Source organism: Populus euphratica, unplaced genomic scaffold (genome assembly GCF_000495115.2).
Source record: "Populus euphratica unplaced genomic scaffold, PopEup_1.0 scaffold271.1, whole genome shotgun sequence".
Classification (NCBI taxonomy): domain Eukaryota; kingdom Viridiplantae; phylum Streptophyta; class Magnoliopsida; order Malpighiales; family Salicaceae; genus Populus; species Populus euphratica.
In genome coordinates this window covers 247,431-265,187 of record NW_011499926.1, presented here as the reverse complement: position 1 = coordinate 265,187, position 17,757 = coordinate 247,431, and the positions used below count along the sequence as shown (strand labels likewise).

Below are 17,757 nucleotides of genomic sequence, written 5' to 3'. Positions count from 1 at the left end.
GAAAAGTCATAATGGCATCTTGCCATTGCAACAGGAATTTGTGATGGGACTTTACCGCAGTAAGCTCAACTATAGTGCTTTGGCGTCAGATTTGAGTAGAGTCGTAACCCAACCTCTTAGTTTGGAGTTGCAATATAATTTTAGGTGATAATAATAACGAAAAGTTTGATAGTAAATTTAAGTGGCTCCTTCAAATTAAGCTTAAAAAATATTTTTTTAATCAATTTTATTATTTTACTCTTTAATTTTGGACTTCTGATTTTATTTTCCTACCAAGATCCCTTTTTTCCTTTTATGTTTGTTCAGCTACAGTTTAAGCTATTATTATCCTTTTATTTTTCCTGGAGAAGATCTTGGCTGGATAAATTATCGAGAAACAACAGCACGGGAAGGCTTCTTGTTTTTTAAATTTTTTGTGATTTTTCCACTTCTTGTTCTCTGATGCCTATTCTAATCAGGCTTGGCCGCTTCAGAATGATTAATAAGAGATGATAATACAAATTGCAGTACATTCATGGAAAAAAGAAGTTGATGTTACTAATTGCAGTACATTCATGGAAAAAAGAAGTTATTGATGTTACTCTCTGTTCATCAAGAAGCAGACTCAATGAAGAGGTGGGGGAGAGACCATCCCATTGTTAGGAAGCAGGTAAGGAACAGCATAAATATGTAACATAAAGGCGAGGCCTAGCACAACCAACAGTGATGGAACTCCCATTCATTTCATTACCAAACGAAGAACGAATGTTTTATTATCCTATGGCCACCCCGAAAAACTAAACATGGTATCATCTTTCACATCGGGGGAAAAGAAAGGATAAGCATCTGTCAATTTAAAGTTCTTGGTGTGAACATGACCGTAGCCATTTACTGGGGATTACTTGATAAAATTAATTAACCAGAACAAAATGGCAATAATGGAGCCATAGTCACTGTGCTTTACTCAGAGTCCTGCATGGTTCAAGATACCTGCTGCGGGTTTGCTAGAGCAACCTTTAAATTAATAGGGTAACCTAACCTGAGTTTATTTTACTTTGTTTTGGGTAAAAATTGATAGGTTAACCTGACTACAAATGGAGTGCAGCCAAAGGTTGTTACACAAGAATAGAGGGTAGGTAAACGAAGGGAAAAGGCCTCGGGAATGAGAACCAAGCCATTGTCCTAAATAGAGGGTAGGTAAACGAAGGGAAAAGGCGTCGGGAATGAGAACCAAGCCATCCTACCTCTTCAACGTGAAAAAGGATGCAGGCCTGAATATACCTGTGGAGTGAGATGAGACAATGAGCAATTGTATTGACTCTTCAACTGTTCGAGGGAATTGTCAACCGGAAGCAGCTTTTGTACACTCTGCTTCCGCTCTCCGATCACATCAATGTAGCGAAAGCCCAGTGTGTCGGTAAAACGATTTTAGAGTTAGAAATTAGGGAAACAAGACATTGTCTTGTCCCAATGACAATTTTAAGTGGATCACACGAAGCAACTTCCAGATTATTTTGAGCCTCCTTTACCCTTCCATGACTGCGGTTGTTTAGCAAGGACTGTGTGTTCTGCTTCTTTTGGCATGGAGCTAGTCAGGAACTAATCCCAGCTCCTGAAAGCTTAGTAAAATTCAAGGATTTTCTATATGAATTACGAAGAGTCTGGATATATTTTTCAGATTTATAATCCCAAACATGTCATTAATGTAATCTGCAAGCTGCAGAGCAACTAGCTTCTTGCATGACGTGTCCTAATGGCTTTCGCAGGAAGGGAAGTACCTATCTGGACCGTAAAAAATGGATGGGAGCTGGCTCCATTGTTACAACCTACCAAAGGAAAAATCAATTAAGGTTATTTATTTTTATCAAAGCAGTTTCGTTTTATTTTTCAAAACTTTTCTATAATAACAACTTAATTTTATCGAATCAATATATCATTAAACTCAATTCATATCAGGTTTAGTGCAGGTTTTCTCATCTTAATCCACTCTACTTTTTTTTTCTGGAATTTACCAATCAAGGCATGCAAAGAGATCTCTACTTCTTTTTACTAATAAAGAACACTTCAACAAGACATCATATAAAAAAAACACAAGAAGGTAATCACTTCATTAATTCAGACTATGCCCAAAAGTCAAAACACTTCATGTTCACGATTGTTTTTTGCTTGCATGAGTGAAGAAAGGAGATGAAACACAAGTCGATCTGAAGCTTCTTTCCATGTGCAGAAATAGACGAGCTACCAACCCAAATAGTCAGCATGCTTGGAGTATCCCCAGGGGCCTTTGTAGTTTTGTACATCTAGATGGTTTTTTTGATGGTGCTGCTTGGGTGGTGAAGGCGTGAAGCTCGGACCTCAAAATGATGCTCGATCAGTGGTTCTCAGCTAACTCTAAACATCCTTTACTGATATTATTTACAATAACATCTCAGTTTCTTAAGCAACTCAAAAGGGGTAGAAACAGTACTGACACTGATTGATTATTAGTCAGTTGAAGGGGCCTAATCATTATCCAATGACAAGAGTACTTACAACACTTGCTTCGATGGACAGTCATAGCTGGTGTTAGAATTAACATGGGAAGCAGATGATTAATCTAAGTAATTCTCACACCAGTGAAATGCCTGGATGGGTTTTTATTTCTTATAATAATAGAATTTGAGGCCATTTGATGAGGTTATAAAAACTTCATACTAAATTAGGTTTTTAATGAACGTGATTTTTTATTAGTGAAGTGATTAAGCTTGACCTGGTTAATTGGCCAATTTTTAAAATGATTGGGCTGTCACTAATCTAGTAAGTTGACGAGGTGATTTTAACGAGTTTCTTGTACAACAAGTTTTTTATTGGAATAAAAAATTCTTAGATATTTAAGTCAATAAATATATAAAAAATATATGTCAAACATAAAAGTAAATAATAGAGGAAATGAGCAGTGTAGTAGATGAGTAAGAGCATGACTGAATAAGTATGTTTTGTTTTAGAGTCTTGTTATGAGGACTTCGTTTGTGTAATGTAGTTCCTCATAAATTTATTCACTTATCTAATAACTTAAGATATTTATAGACCTGATTATGGTAGCTTATCTCATGAGAAGTGGTATTACAGATAACTCGTGGTAAGTGGAGTTACAAGTATATCATATATTGAGTAAAGAGATTATTGCTTGGCTGTGGTGCTTTGCTGTATTATTGGTGAAGAGTTTAGTCGCTCATGAATGATTGACGAGAGATGCAGGTGCCCTTCTATGATCCGGAAAAAGATTGTAAATGGTAGAGAAATGTGATATCACATTAACAGTTTGTAAGCTAGTTGAGTAGAGAGTCTCTTTGTACTAAATTTCACCATAAGTCACAATTCTACATTAGAATACATGTCTAAGAATTTATGTGATACAAGATCAAGGCCCAAATATTTTTTGAGATGATTAGAAAAAGAAATGATCCAGGTAGCTCATTTTCAGGCTAGGCAAAAATAATATGGTTTGGAAGTCATGTCATTTAGGCCTGGCCTAAGCAATATGGAGGTGGGTGCTTTAGGCTTGGCCGAAAAATAAAAATGGGTGCACCATCACCATCCTAGCCCATATGTTCATCCCAGCCCCTGTATGATCATCACCAAGGAATTCAGGTTGCTAAGCATATATAATAGCATTCATGCATCTATTTTTTTGTGTTGAAAATAAAAATTGTCAAGACCAGGTCATAACGAAAATCTAGATTTCAAGTTCGTAACGAATAGTTGTGTATTTGCCGAATGCTAACACCAGGTCGGCGAAGCTTCATACTTGTTTTAATCAAGTATTAGACAGTAAATCTCTTCCTGAGAAATGCATATACAACCATCAGATTTGTTGTTTGGCTCATTTGGCTGAAGTAAAGATATAAGAACCAAAATGCTTTAGAATTCCAAACACAAGCTGAAAGTTTTTATTCCAAAAAATCTAAATTTAGGATCTGGTGGTTCTCATTTTTCATTCTGAAGAACCTGCGTGCTCGTTGTCTGGTCTTCCATGAGGCAGACGAGTGACTGTTTTCCTCTGTTTTTTTTTTTTTTTCCAAGTATTTCAGTCTGTACGGTGTACAAATCCGAAATTCTCAGATGAGGGGCTTCAATAGACTTCGAAAACATTTGTAATAAAAAGATGAATCGTGGAATTAAATTGTATTAGCAAGTGATAAACACCATTATCCTGAAATGTTTAAGAGAGCTTGATTTCTGTCTTTAAATGTGATTTAAATTTTGATGTGGAAAAAAAAATCTAAAAAAAAATTATTATAGTATATTGTCAAGAAAAATATATTTTTGAAAACTACCAAACACATGCAAAAGCTTGAGAAAAAAGCCAACACAAACATCATAACATTTCTTACAAATACTTTCTTCCCAGAATTGCCAGTTTCTAGTCTATAATACAAATAATTGAAAGCAGAAACTGGACCTTCATATCATGCCAAAATTGATCGAAGAAAAATCGTGTAATGAGTAATAAGCAAATACGGATCCGGTAATATGGCTGAGAAGCCATCTTAAAGTAACAATATTGGTTAACAAAGAATTTTTAATCGCATTACAGAAAACGTTGAAGGAAACCTTTGATTTCATCAATGTATGGAGTCCGAGGAGGAATGATGTGACCACAATCATGCTCAATAATAACTGAGCAACCATCTTCAAATAATGAAGCAAGTTCTCTGCTTGTTTTGTTTGCAACCTGCCTGTCCTTGCCTGGAACACAACCGAATATATGGAGAGAGGGGCAGTTAATCGATCCACTCTCAATCTCCACAAATGGAAGAGCGAACCCAGAACACAAAATTGCAAATCTGAAATCAATGTCACCTTTTAGCCTCCCTTTTTGTGCACAAAGTAAAGCAGCCATCGCTGCTCCTTGTGAAAATCCCAGGATCCCGTCAAATGGCCCATCCCGAGAGGATACTATCTTTAAATACGATAATGATACATCAAACCCTTCAGTTTGCTGCAGGTACTGGAGGGGATCAAATGGACTATCTGCCTTTTTCCAATCAGTTGCACTGCTTCCTTTGGAATCAGGTGCTATCAACCACGCAAACTTTCCCCTGCAAGTTTCTGTTGGGGGGAGAATTTGTTGTGATGAAAATGATGATTCATCACTGCACTCTAGTTCCGAGACACATGGCTGGTATATGAAAGGCAACTCATGAGGTGCATCAACAAAGACAAGCTCAGCAATGTTTTTAAGTTTCTTGGCTAATGATGCAGTTCTTCCTTTAAAACCAGATGCATTCTGCCGAAACCCATGCAAGCACAAGATTCTTAGCTTTCTTGGAGGCCTAGCACCTGTTTTAATGGATGGACAATTGCATTAAGACTGAGAAGTTCTTGGAAGAAAACAAAATGAAAGATGTAACAGGGATAAAAAAAGACAGATGTTCACTATTAGCTGAGATAAATACACCACTGTACTACATGTTATCTTGGTAAACATGGAACCAAAACGATCCAAGTGATAAGGAGACAGACCTTACCCTGTTCCCCATGAAGTTGAGGCGAGAGGATAGTTTCTGAGGAAATGGTTTTGAGCTCAACTTGAGGCAATATATCTTGCTGTTCACCATTTTCAGCAACATTTGACTCAATTACCTTTCCATGTTTTTGGCACAGCTCGCAAGCATAAACAGCTTCCTCCTTCTGCCCACCCACAAAAATTAACAAATAAGACCCAACAAAATACAGAAACCTACAAGTGGAATGGAAGCTGAACAAACAGTTCATCAAAACACATACAAACTAGGCAATGATTGTTTTTAGAAGGGAAAATGAAAATCTGAAGAGCTATTATTTTAAGTTTCGCTTTTGATAAAAATCGAGAAGCATTGGTTAAGGTTCTTAGAACATTCACTGGACAAGATGGAGCTAGCTAAAGTATGATAGACATGCTTAAATGGTCAGAAATATTAGCTTTCAATAGTAGAAGGACTCTAGTCATCAAAACTTACCCGGCAGCTATCACAGACCAATACCAGCATTCTACAATATGAGCATCTACATCGTGAAGAGTAATCATCAAAGGATAAGCCACAGAGAAGGCAGGTTCCCAAGATATTTGTATCTGAGCTCCCAACAGAAATCCTACAGCCACAATACAAAATTACTGGGCAAAATCAACACTTTTTTATCTTTGCTTGTTTTCTTTTATTGAACACCAGAAAGTTCAATAAAAGCATGATGTTATGCAATCACCAAAGGATAAGGTAAAAACTTCAAAATCAATAGGGTTGTAGCTACTCTGAGCAATCATACCTGTGATCAAAAACAAAATTCTTTCCTTTGAAAAAACCACCATCTGGAAATTGTTCTAAATAACGCTGTATTCCACCAAACAACTGCAACAAAGCCAGCATTGCAAAATATATCAGTATAGCGATCAACAATCAGACCTAACTTCCTCAGGATCTTATGGTCAAGGTAAGCATAACACTAGCTTCTGCTGGATCCCGAACTTACCTGAAATACATTCTCAAATCCAGCACCTTTTGACCTAATATAGGCCGATGCCATCTCACACCTGATTCCTCCAGTACAATACCTACACAGCACCCGAACAAAACATACTAAGATTAGAGTGGAAAAATGGGCGTTTGAAGCCGTAACTGCACCAGCTTTCAACCATGATAACATGATTTTCCAAATCAGATGGAAAACACAAAGTGAAGTTCAGGTCAACACCAATAAAAAGTCAATTTTGGAAGAAGCACTTACATCAGGACATTCTTTCCTCGCAATTGTTCAGAATTATCATCTATCCAGGATGGCAGATCACTATACTGTCTGATTCCAGGATCCAAAGTGTCCACATTTGGCATGTCAAACTTCCCAATTCTCGTCTCATACAGATTCCTTGCATCTAATAAAACAAGACCTTTATCATCAGCTAGACTTTCTTTATCTACAAGCTTCCCTGAGAAACATAAACAGAATCACCCAACACATAGTTAACCATTACCAGTCATTCCCTCGCATAACAAAACAACAAAACCAAATTTAGAGAACAAAATACAACAAAGAAGAATAAACATAGCCTTAAAACAAAAGCAAACGAAAAAGTAAAGCATGTAATAAATTTCACAAAGAAAATCACAACTCACCAGCACTTTGAAGAGCAGAATGGAACTCCACAGCGGACAAATGCCTACCGGCATTTGAAACATCCGGTGCTTTAACAAGAGGATAAGGGCTAAAAGTAACCAATTCCTAGGCACACCAAAACGTTAGACCAAGCAAGCAAACGCAAATCAAAAGAGAACTTATACTATACCAAGTAGCTCAAAACAATGATACTAATAGAAACCAAAGTTTGATAGAACAAAGATTCATCGTACCTTGACAATGCGAATGGAAAGAGAAGTGAAGCCACATTCATGAGCAACCTTGTCATTCAATGGAAAATGACAAGAAGCAAGCTTGAAATCAGTCCCTTCAAATAAACTAATATCTTTCACAGCTTCAATATGCTTCTCCAATGAAGACAACTTGCCACCAACCTAAACCAATGAAGAAAACAAAAGAAACCCAATATTCTAATAAGCAAAAAGTTCCAAACTTTCCAATTTTTGGACTCAAATAACTAAATCCCAAACAGCAAAAGGTTTCAAGCTTTTCAATGAGATTGTGATATGACTGAAGAAAACAAAGGAAACCCGGAATTTTAATAACCAAAATGATTCAAACTTTTGAGATTTAAAATGCAAAAAGTTGGGGTTATTGAGTTGGGCGCATTACAGTGACATTGACTCCATGGAGAGAGAGGCGGACACGGCCAAGGAGGGAGAGGGAAGTGCAGTTGGAATTGTAGAAGGAGAGGAGGGAGTTGAGATCAGGGATTTCTGTGTATTTGTAGTAAAGCAGGACACCATAGTGCTCTTGCTCTTTCCCTTTGCCTTGCTCGTTGCTGTCTGCCATGGTTGAGCTACACAGGACAGAGCTGCTACACTTTACATAGGCCTATAAACTTAAAGCCCTAGTCTTGATTGTAAAAAACGAACCCTCTAATCTTTATTTATTATTTTCAGATGATAAGATCTTTCTGGCCCATTTAATATTGCGTCCAGCCCTTCTTTATAATGTCTAGTGCTGGAGATTAGATCCTCTCCTGAATTTTGTTGTTTCAATCAAAGGGCTTTTTATTTGTACGTGGTTATAAAAGTCATGTTTTTAAAAAAAAAAAAAAATTTTAAAAAAAATTTTTTTAAATTTTTTTAAATTTATTTATTATTAAAAAAATTAATTAATAGAAAATACTTTTAAATTAATGAAAAATTTCACTTAACTTTTATGAAAGTATTTTTAAAAAAAATTTAGATGAAAAATATTTTCCAGTAGTTTTGAAAAATTTAAATATATTATATTATTTGTTAATTATATCAAATTTAATCATTAAACTTTTGATCGTTATATATCTTTTGTTTTAAATATTTATTATTCAATTTCATCTTTTAAAATTTTATTTTTATATTAATTTTAATCCTTATTTTTATAATCGTTATTTGCTTTGTCTTTATTATTTTTTTATTGAAATTTTTTATATATCAAATTTAATCCTTATTCTTTTGATTTGATTATTATTTATTTTATTTGAAATAATTTATAAAATATTAATATTATTATTTTAATGTTTTTATCTTTTTTTTTAGATTTGATCTCTATTATTTTGATTATTATTTATTTTATTTGAAATCATTTATGAAATTATATTTTTTCCAACTTCATTTTCATTTAACTTTTTAATTTGTAAAATTTGTTCCTCATTATTTCAATAAACTTGATAAAATAAAGCATTAATAAGTTATTTTTCAGTTTATTTTTCATAATATAACTAAACACTAAAAAGTATTTTCTAATTTATTTTTCATTACACTACCAAATATCATAAACTAATTCACTTTCCTAAAATTCACTTTAAAAAAATTTACTATTTTCCAGCAAACAAACGGGGTCTAAACTTGCTTAGCCGGATTAATCCGATAATTTATATACTAGTGAAATTGAACTGAGATTAAATTTTTATTTTAAATTGATTTAAAAATTGACTTGATAATTTTTTTTAAATAATTTTTTTATTTATATAAATAACAAAACAAATTTATTTTATAATTGATTTAACAAAATCCACAACTCAAACCATGACGGTTGTGCCTCAACGCTTTCCACATGACAGCCCTTTATGCCTCATTAGAGGGGATTGATAAACATGAGTAACAGCTACATGGAAATCATTACAATGCTACTGCCTCCAATCTGCAGCAGTCTTTGGCTCAAACATCTCATCCATTCAAGATGTAAGTTGAAAAGATGATGCACAATCCATAACAGCTACATTTTCAGTGGCTACATCAGATAAATTTGCTCCAGCTACATCAGAAACCAGCCAATTCGGAACAAGTCTGATGCTCTCAATATATAAGAATTCATCATATATCATTAGCACAAGTCTAATTCCATATCAAGACAATCACGAAGATCACTTTTCCATCAATTTTACATGCAATTTTACAATTCAACTCGACAAATTCCAAGGTGGAGTCCTAAAGTTTTAAATTTTTTTGACTATTTCCATCGATTACTGAAACCCTATGTGCCAGACCAAAAATTCTGAGCCTTGGCAGCAACGAACATACAGTGTTGAAAATTTACAAAAAAAAAATCTACAAAAAGCTAGAGAGTGCGTGCGCTCACCCAAACTTGAAGCCACCTTGAGGAACGCTAGGATGGTTAGTTGCAAAAGCAAAACCTTGCTGATTTCCATCCCCACCATCATCTTCCTCGGCCCAGTATCTCTCCAAAATTTTCACTGCTTTCTCATATATCTCATTGTTGTCGTGGGTTTGCAGGATGCCAATCTTTCTCAAGACTGCTCCCTTGACTCAAGTCTGCAATAGCTTGCTCAACTCACAGCTCCATTTCGATTTCATTATATGGGTAGTGGCGTCTCAGGATCCTGACCAGAAGTAAGTCACCTTAGAATTTTCAGGAACTTCCTATCAGGACCTTGCTCCACTGAAGCTTGGTTATGATAATCTTCGCAGCAACAAAGTTAACTATTGTTTCCTCTATTGTGCTTTCTTCCCGGAATTAGATTATTGGTTGTCCACGGGAAGGATTTTTGGGTGAATATGGAGATGTATGAGGGGCTCGAATTGAAGGTTACAACATCAATGACAGTCTTGCACAATAATACTTACTGGAAGATGAAGGCAGAGATGAGAAAATGCATGACATGATTCGTGAAATAGCTCTGTGGATAGCTTGTGGGAGGAAGAAGCCAAGTATTTGGTCGAGGCCAGACTCTGTTAGTTAAATTAAGCACCAGATCTTCATATATTATTATTAAAAAAAAAAGAAAATTGTTTGAAATACTTGCTTCTTATCTTCAATTGTTCACATTTCATACGTAAAATCCAATGGGTTTTCTTTTAATGACATTAGGTGTCAGCCAGACTGCAGAGTCTAACAATTCGTTGTTGTTAGCAATTTTTTATGGTTAGTTGTTTTATGGTATTATTGAAAATTCCAGAGGTGAGATTTATGATAGGATTCATAATAAGGCAAAGTGGCAAACCATATAAATATGTTTGGGATCGGCTCTTACAAAGATGTTAAGGATTTATAATATGATAACACACATAAGATGATTATTCTTTTCTCTTTTTATTTTTTTATTGAGGAGGTTTTGCTTAAGTAATATTACGTTGGATAATTTTATGGTGGAGGATTTTTTTGGACCCCTAGGGTTTAATTGAAATAATAATTTTGACTTGAAAATATTACTGTTTCTAAAAATTAATGTAGGAGCTTTATACGAAAATAAATATTTTTTTTAATAATTTTTATTATATCTTAGTTTAGGAGTTTTGTTTTTCTATTTAGTAACATTAAGCTTTTCTAGTTTTTATATTTAAAGGAAATATTTTTTCTATTTAGTATTAATAGGATTATTTAATTTTTTTAATAAAAATATGTATTTATTTTTTTTGATAAGCGGGACTTTAATAATTAAAATTTTAATTTTTTTATAGTTATTTTATTTTTAATTTTTAAAAATTTTAACTTACAAATAACTCATCATCCTTCACTTTTTAGTAATACATCACTAGGTGAATTAATTAATAAAATAAATTTAATTATGAGAGTTACTTTTCAGCTAGCCAGTTATAAACTTATTTTTAAAAAATTAATAGTTTGAGTTTCATATAAATCTCAGAATTATTAAAAATTTATATAATTATTAATTTTAGAACTCGTGAGATTAGTTAAGATACACATAAACTGGCTCGAACATTCATGTTAATTAAAAAATTAATAAAATAAATTCAACTTCCTACTATTTAAATTAATATATATAACTTATTAAAATTAACTTGAAATATTTTTAAATAAAAATACTTTTAAAAAATAATTGATAGAAAACCTCTAAAAATCCCAAGATTATTCTCGAATAAAAACTAAATGTGAAAGGGAAATCTGGTTTCTTTGTCACTAATAAATGAATAAAGAAAACACAGAGAGACAGAGATTTTAAAGGCCAGCTTATCGTTTATCAAATTCTTGACTTTAATGTGGGTTGCCAATAAATGTCGACACAATTTCATAGCTCCACTTAATCAGTAAGCAACTGCTCATTGATGTCATGATGCGGATATTTCCAATTTTCAATCATATAATAAGTTTAAAAAACAACATCAACCACGTCAGCAGATCCTCAATAAGTGAGAAGGCATTTGATTTCCATAAAATATTATACTTATAAAATGTTTTTGCGTAAGATATATTACTACAAAACAAAATTATAATATCTACACAATAAAAAATAATAATTAAGATGATGACGACGAGTATAATAATATTAATAATAGCAAAAGTGATTAATAAGTCTATAAAAACATTAGAAATTGATTTTTTTAAAATTTATTATTATTAGATTTTAATTCATAGTTTGTATCTGACATATTTTTTAAGATCACAATATATGTTGAATGTAAATTAAGATTTTGTTTATTTAAATGATATGTTGCGTTTTAAACTATAATTTAAATAAAAAGGATAGAATGGTATTTTTGATTAAAAATTGGAATTTAGAAAACGATATTTTTCTTGTTTTAACCCATCTTTAATTTACCACATCACTATTAACTTTTTTTATTTTTAATTTTCCTAATGAGAATCTAAATACGTTTAAAATACGGCAAGATATCAAACTCCAGCTACCAGTCCCAAACTAATATTTAGATATCTACTCCTTCTCCTAAAATTCAAATCCCAGTTACCATAAGATGCACCAAATCTCTATCATCCCATTTCATAATCAAATATTTCTCTAATTGTCCTGTAGAATAGTCAAGACAGCTAGATCAGAAGATTTTCCCGCCGCTCTATTGCGAAGCTGTCAGCCATTGAAATGAAGAAATTTGTTCTCTTCTTGCGGATCAAAACTCAAATCTTGTTCCCTTCTGTGCTTTCAAATATTTCCCTCCAACGCAGAATTTCAAATCGATGCGAGCATTTTTGTCTCTTGCCCATCCACACAATAGTGATTTTGTTTCATTATCAGTGGGAAATTGCTCAATCTCATTAGTCAACAGGATTTAGTAAATCCAGTTGGGCCTACAGGGTGGAAAAAACCTATGAATCCTCAATCACAGCCGAAAGCCTTCTTTTTCCAAAGGTGATTCACTTTTTGGCGGATTGTTCTTTCAATTAGGCCCTGCTCAAACGTTTCCTTACTTTACTTGTGACCCCCTTTCTTTTACTTTATTTTCATCTTCATCCTTGTATTTTTCCCGGGCTGATTCCGTTTATTTCGCTCTATCGTCTCAATCATGCATGTGGGGGACCGAGGGAGACAGGCAAGTGTTAGGTCTGTTTGCTTCCATCTATCTTTTGATATTTCCAGATCAATTAATTTATATATGTTTAGATTAAGTTGAAATCGCCATTCTTGTTAATATTATCGCTTATATCACACTTTTAAATCAAAGATGGTAAGAACAACTTCTTATTTGATTAAAACCGAAAAAAATCAAAACTAAAAAAGACAGCATATTGTTTTGATTGGGAAAATCATGAAAGATTTTCTAAGAATTGTGAAAAAACATGAAATGTATTATTATCTATGAACTTCTCCCATAGACTAAGGTCAAATTAAACATTTTTGGGTCCTACCAGAAACCTATCTCAAATAAACAAGAACACATCATTACAGCCATAAAAACCCTCCAACCTCCTAGCATCATACACACAAAAACTCGCTCTCTCCCTTCTCTTTAAAGAAAACAAACCTCTCTGCTCTAGACTTGGAGAGAGAGAGAGAGAGAGAGAGGACAGTGGTAATGGCGGGGAGGTGGTCGACGTCAACATTCCGACAATGGCTAGGTCTCGACGTAGCTTACACCACTCCTTCTATCTGGGCATCTTCCATCTCCGCCCTCCGGTGGCCGTCACAGTTAACAACGACGACGAGCCCATCAAGATGGTGGGCCCCACCGAGGATGATGAGGTGGCCGGAGCTGGACTTCTCGATCTTGGACGATGTGGTTTGGAGCTTGATCACTGCTTTTGAGTCAGTAGCTCTCGTCTCCATGTTGGCTTTCTTTTTTCTCTTCTGTGGCTGCACCGTTTAGGAAATAAAGGAAGGAAGGAAGTTCTGTCTAGTCTTGAAGAAGTTTCTACAATGGTATGTTGCCGGAGAATGACGTCATCCGGGGAGGAGTTCGGTGGTCGCGTTAACAATTCTGTGGTTGTTGGCCTGGCTAAGCACGTGAGTCACGTGAACTTTGGGGTTGGTTTTTCCTTTTTTCACTCTTTTTATTTTTATTTTTATTGATTATGGGTTAGCCAATAGGGGGTGGCCACATTAGTGGGTTAAGGATGGATGAAGAGCTTAACTTTTTAGTCCCTGGTAAAAAGGAAGCCTTTTGTTTTGACCCTTTTTGTTTTTGTTGTTGGAAATGTTATTTTGTGCCTTCTTTTGTTCTTGAGATCTTTCTTGAGCTGGTAATGTTAATGGTTAAATGGAACATTAGATTATTTCAATTTTGGGTACTTGATTTATCAATACATACATACATACATATATATATATATGTATGTATGTATGTGTGTGTGTGTATAAATATATATATTGGGTGCTTTAGTAGTTATATTTACATATATTTTTTTTAGAAAAGAGTAAATTTATTGATTTAAAAAAAAAATTTAACGAGAACGTTAAAATCATTAAAAAAAAATCTAAAAAAGGAGTTAATTAAATGTCTTTCTAGAGAACGTCGCAGTGAAAAAATAATTGTAACAATATTGTAAAACACATAATCAAAACATGATTTTAAGGCTTCAATTGTTTTTTTTATAATGTTCGACTTGTATATTTTGCTCCAACTTGGAAATATTTGGTTAATTAATTTATACTAAATTTTGCGTATTTCCTTTTAAAACTTGAAAAAACTACAATTTATATTTTTTTTTAAATTTACATTTTAAATTACAACTATTACAACACGTAATAGGGAGGTAGTGGTGACGATGAAGAAACTAAGTGGATTACAGAATCTAGACAACTTGGGGTAAAAAACAAGAAGGAAAGGAAAGGAAAGAATGCTGCTAATGTATCTTTATTATAAAAACAGACACCTTTAAGACATTCCAGAGGGGCTCATCATATCCATTGAGCTTCTTCTACTTTCCTGAACTTTATTCCGCCTGATCATACAATTTGATCATTTGTCAATTTAAAGATGGAATCAACCTATCTATTGATTGCAGATTGTCTGCCATTTCCATCAACCTGTATTCTCTTCTTTGAACGCAGCACATCGTGCTTCTTAAAACTAGCCCGGCATCATAGATGGACTCGATAATCCATCAATCTGGAGCCCAATTCAGGCCAGGTTTTATTTTAAATCCAGGTGAAATTCAAGATTTTTTTATTTATTTAAAACGATGTTCTTTTATTTATTTTTTATTTTTTAATATGTTGTTCAAAACAAAATAGTTTTATTTTAAAAAATAACCAAATCTGTGTAATTTTAGAATTGACTCAGTTCATCTTAGCTTTTTATTGCGATCAGAACTCGAGCCAGTTCTGATAACTATATTTTATTAAGGGAACTTGTTCTCCAGTTCTCGACCCCAGCAATCATGTCTCAAGAAAGACCCCAACCACCTCAACGTGGAAGCTCACATATTTGACAGAGTATTTATATCCTTGTCAATGTCCATCTACTCCCATGGCCACTAACCCATGTTTGCAGGCTAAATCTCCAGCAGGCAGGTGCCATGATGCCACTGTGGTCTTAATTGATCATGCATGGCACTCGTCATCGGGCTGTTGAATCCATTGGTTTGCCTCGATCTATGTTAATGTGCTCTCTATCTAACAATTCTATCATGGTTTTGTTAGATAAAAGTCATGAGCAGAACTATAAATGCCCTGACTTCCTCTGTTTTTTGCAAAATCTTACGATTTTTTGTATTGGTTAGAAACAGACATATCTAGACATAAGACTATATTTTCATCTATGCTTTTGCGGCTGAAAGAGTCTTATTGTAAATGAAATATAAATTTTATTATGTTTATTTTTTAAAAAAACCTTGCTTAGCCGGTCAAGTCATCACCAGTTACAAGTCTGTGAGCTAAACTGATGAGCAGATTTCTCTCCCTGGAAAGTTAGGGCGTGTTAAATTTTCTATCACACCTCATATTTAACAAAATTACTACAGTTTTTCAGATGGCTAGAACAAAAAAAAAAAACAAAAAAGAAGAAGCTGTTTATCTCATGATTTGCATCACAAAAAAACAAAAGAAAAAACCTCTTCCACGTTCATCTGCCAGAGAGATCCGGGAAACTTCCAGGCCAATAAAAGTATTTAACTATACGCTATCATCATATTCACAAGTTGGATGATAGAAATGACACAATATTCTTCTCTGTTTTTTTTTTCTTTTAAGATAAAAGTATTCTGCTGAGATATAATCATAATCAGCACATGTTTAGTAGTGGTAAGCGCACGGCTATGTAATGATAATCCAATGTTTCCATCATAACTAGTAGTTTCAGGATGATAGTGTAGGAATTTGTTTTAATAAAACATGTCCAATGGATACATTTGGGGCTAAATTTAAAATGAAATTCATTCACTTTTAAAATTAAAACTTTGTTGGAAATTATTGATAAAAAATGTTTATTAACATAAAACATTAATATGATTAAAGTAATTAAATTGTGAATGAATAAAAAATTAATATAAAAAACCCCTTAATTTAAATGTTTTTATGAAACCCAAAACCCTCTATCCCGCCACGCATGCTCAACTTTACTTGGGCATAGGCTCCAAACTTGCTAACCTATTATAGATTTGGATTTGAGTTTACTGTAAAATAAATCTTTGACTTATAAAGAATTATTTTTTGTCAGCCCATGAAGAAAGTTTGACCAATTTTTTCAATAACCTGAATAATTTTTAGACATTTTTTCTTAGCTTAAAAACATCAAAATCACCACTATTTGTTAACATAAAGGTCCTTGTTATTTTCCATATAATATGGACATGTTATTTTTCCATATGTGCTATAACCAGAAACCATTTCATACATAGAAAAATCATTGATTCTTCATGAGATAGTGCCTTTATCTAAAAATTTTGTTTTCTCAATACATTATATATCAAAGCCCTAGATGACCACAACTAGTTCAACTCATTAATCAGTGGACGGAGACAAATATTTATATTCTGACACAGATTATTAGGATCGAATATGAATATAGATAAAAATATGAACTCCAGCCTCATACACATCCCTAATGAAAAATTATAAATAATGAGTATCACCAACCAATAAAAATAAGAAGTAGCAAATGATTCAAATGGATTAAATCCGTCTGTACATAACCCAAGAAGCACATTTATTGATTCTATTGAAAACTAAAGATGCACCCTATTAAAATGTTTTCAAGTTTCACCATCAGAATGATGCACTATCACTTTATACTATATCATGTGAATGATACCATGTCACGTGCTCAATAATTTTTGGTGACATGAATAACCCTTACAGTCTAGGTGTGATTAAAAAGTATCTAAGTTTTCTATGTGCGAAAAAAGTCATTCCCTACCAGTTTTGGATTTATAATGAGCATGCCCACACGTTTTGCACTTGATCAACTCTGCATTTTCAAGGTAATACAATAAGTAAAAGTTTGGACACATGTCAATTTTATGGTATCCTAGGCTGATGAGTTTGTCAATTTCACTAAATCCCAAAGTATCGTCAAAGTCTTTCAAAAGATAAAAAAAAAAACCCGGTTGTGTTTGCATTATGTTCTTTATTTATGATTGAACATTGACTAGTATAACCCTGATTCATTTTAATCTTATTTATAACCAAAGTTTTATAAGGATTACTATTGTTATATATAATTTCATGCACGTTGCTAGAACTATAAGTTGACCCAATCATCCTTTCTATAATGGTCTCATGAGGAACATATGGTTCTTTGTGTGCAAACCAACAAACGTATCTCTTTGTCGCACCCTCACGAGCGGAGCGCGGCGTCGCGGCGACCGTCGATTGATTTCGGGGTCTCTTAGTTTTATTTTTGTGTAAAAGGGAGTCGCCACCTAGTATTATGGTCACTAGGAAACCTAACTGGTCTTTCAAAGATTCTAAGGAAAGGGACTGGTTGCGTAAAGGGAAGGTGTTAGCACCCCTAGTACGCCCTACCTAAGGTAAGCTGCTTGGTGTTT

At 33.7% G+C, this 17,757-nt stretch overlaps 2 protein-coding genes across 4 annotated transcripts in view; both read right to left on the bottom strand.

Moving 5' to 3' along the window:
• LOC105135661 (LRR receptor-like serine/threonine-protein kinase GSO2) overlaps window positions 1-17,757 on the bottom strand; it is a 101,912-nt gene that overhangs the window by 71,454 nt on the left and 12,701 nt on the right. The gene's annotated exons all lie outside the window — the stretch shown is intronic.
• On the bottom strand, window positions 4,327-8,094 carry LOC105135675 (rhodanese-like domain protein). Of its 2 annotated transcripts, none has more exons than XM_011040670.1 (9): window positions 7,744-8,094; window positions 7,344-7,505; window positions 7,110-7,215; window positions 6,724-6,868; window positions 6,469-6,550; window positions 6,265-6,347; window positions 5,961-6,093; window positions 5,490-5,652; window positions 4,327-5,301 (listed from the first exon to the last, which is right to left on the bottom strand). In XM_011040670.1, exons 1-9 carry the CDS (start codon window positions 7,921-7,923, stop codon window positions 4,550-4,552), a joined length of 1,806 nt encoding a protein of 601 aa, XP_011038972.1. In that variant the 5' UTR covers window positions 7,924-8,094; the 3' UTR covers window positions 4,327-4,549. The 2 variants fall into 2 exon arrangements, with proteins under 2 accessions (XP_011038972.1, XP_011038971.1); XM_011040669.1 differs by having other exon boundaries at window positions 6,724-6,922; window positions 7,744-8,093.

Excerpts from the sequence above, each read along its gene's own strand:
- LOC105135675 (XM_011040669.1), bottom strand. The coding sequence starts at position 7,923 with ATGGCAGACAGCAACGAGCAAGGCAAAGGGAAAGAGCAAGAGCACTAT. Across the intron at positions 6,348-6,468 it reads GATTTGAGAATGTATTTCAG|TTGTTTGGTGGAATACAGCG; the intron begins GTAAGTTCGGGA and ends GCTTTGTTGCAG. Across the intron at positions 5,653-5,960 it reads TGGTCTGTGATAGCTGCCGG|AAGGAGGAAGCTGTTTATGC; the intron begins GTAAGTTTTGAT and ends GTGGGTGGGCAG.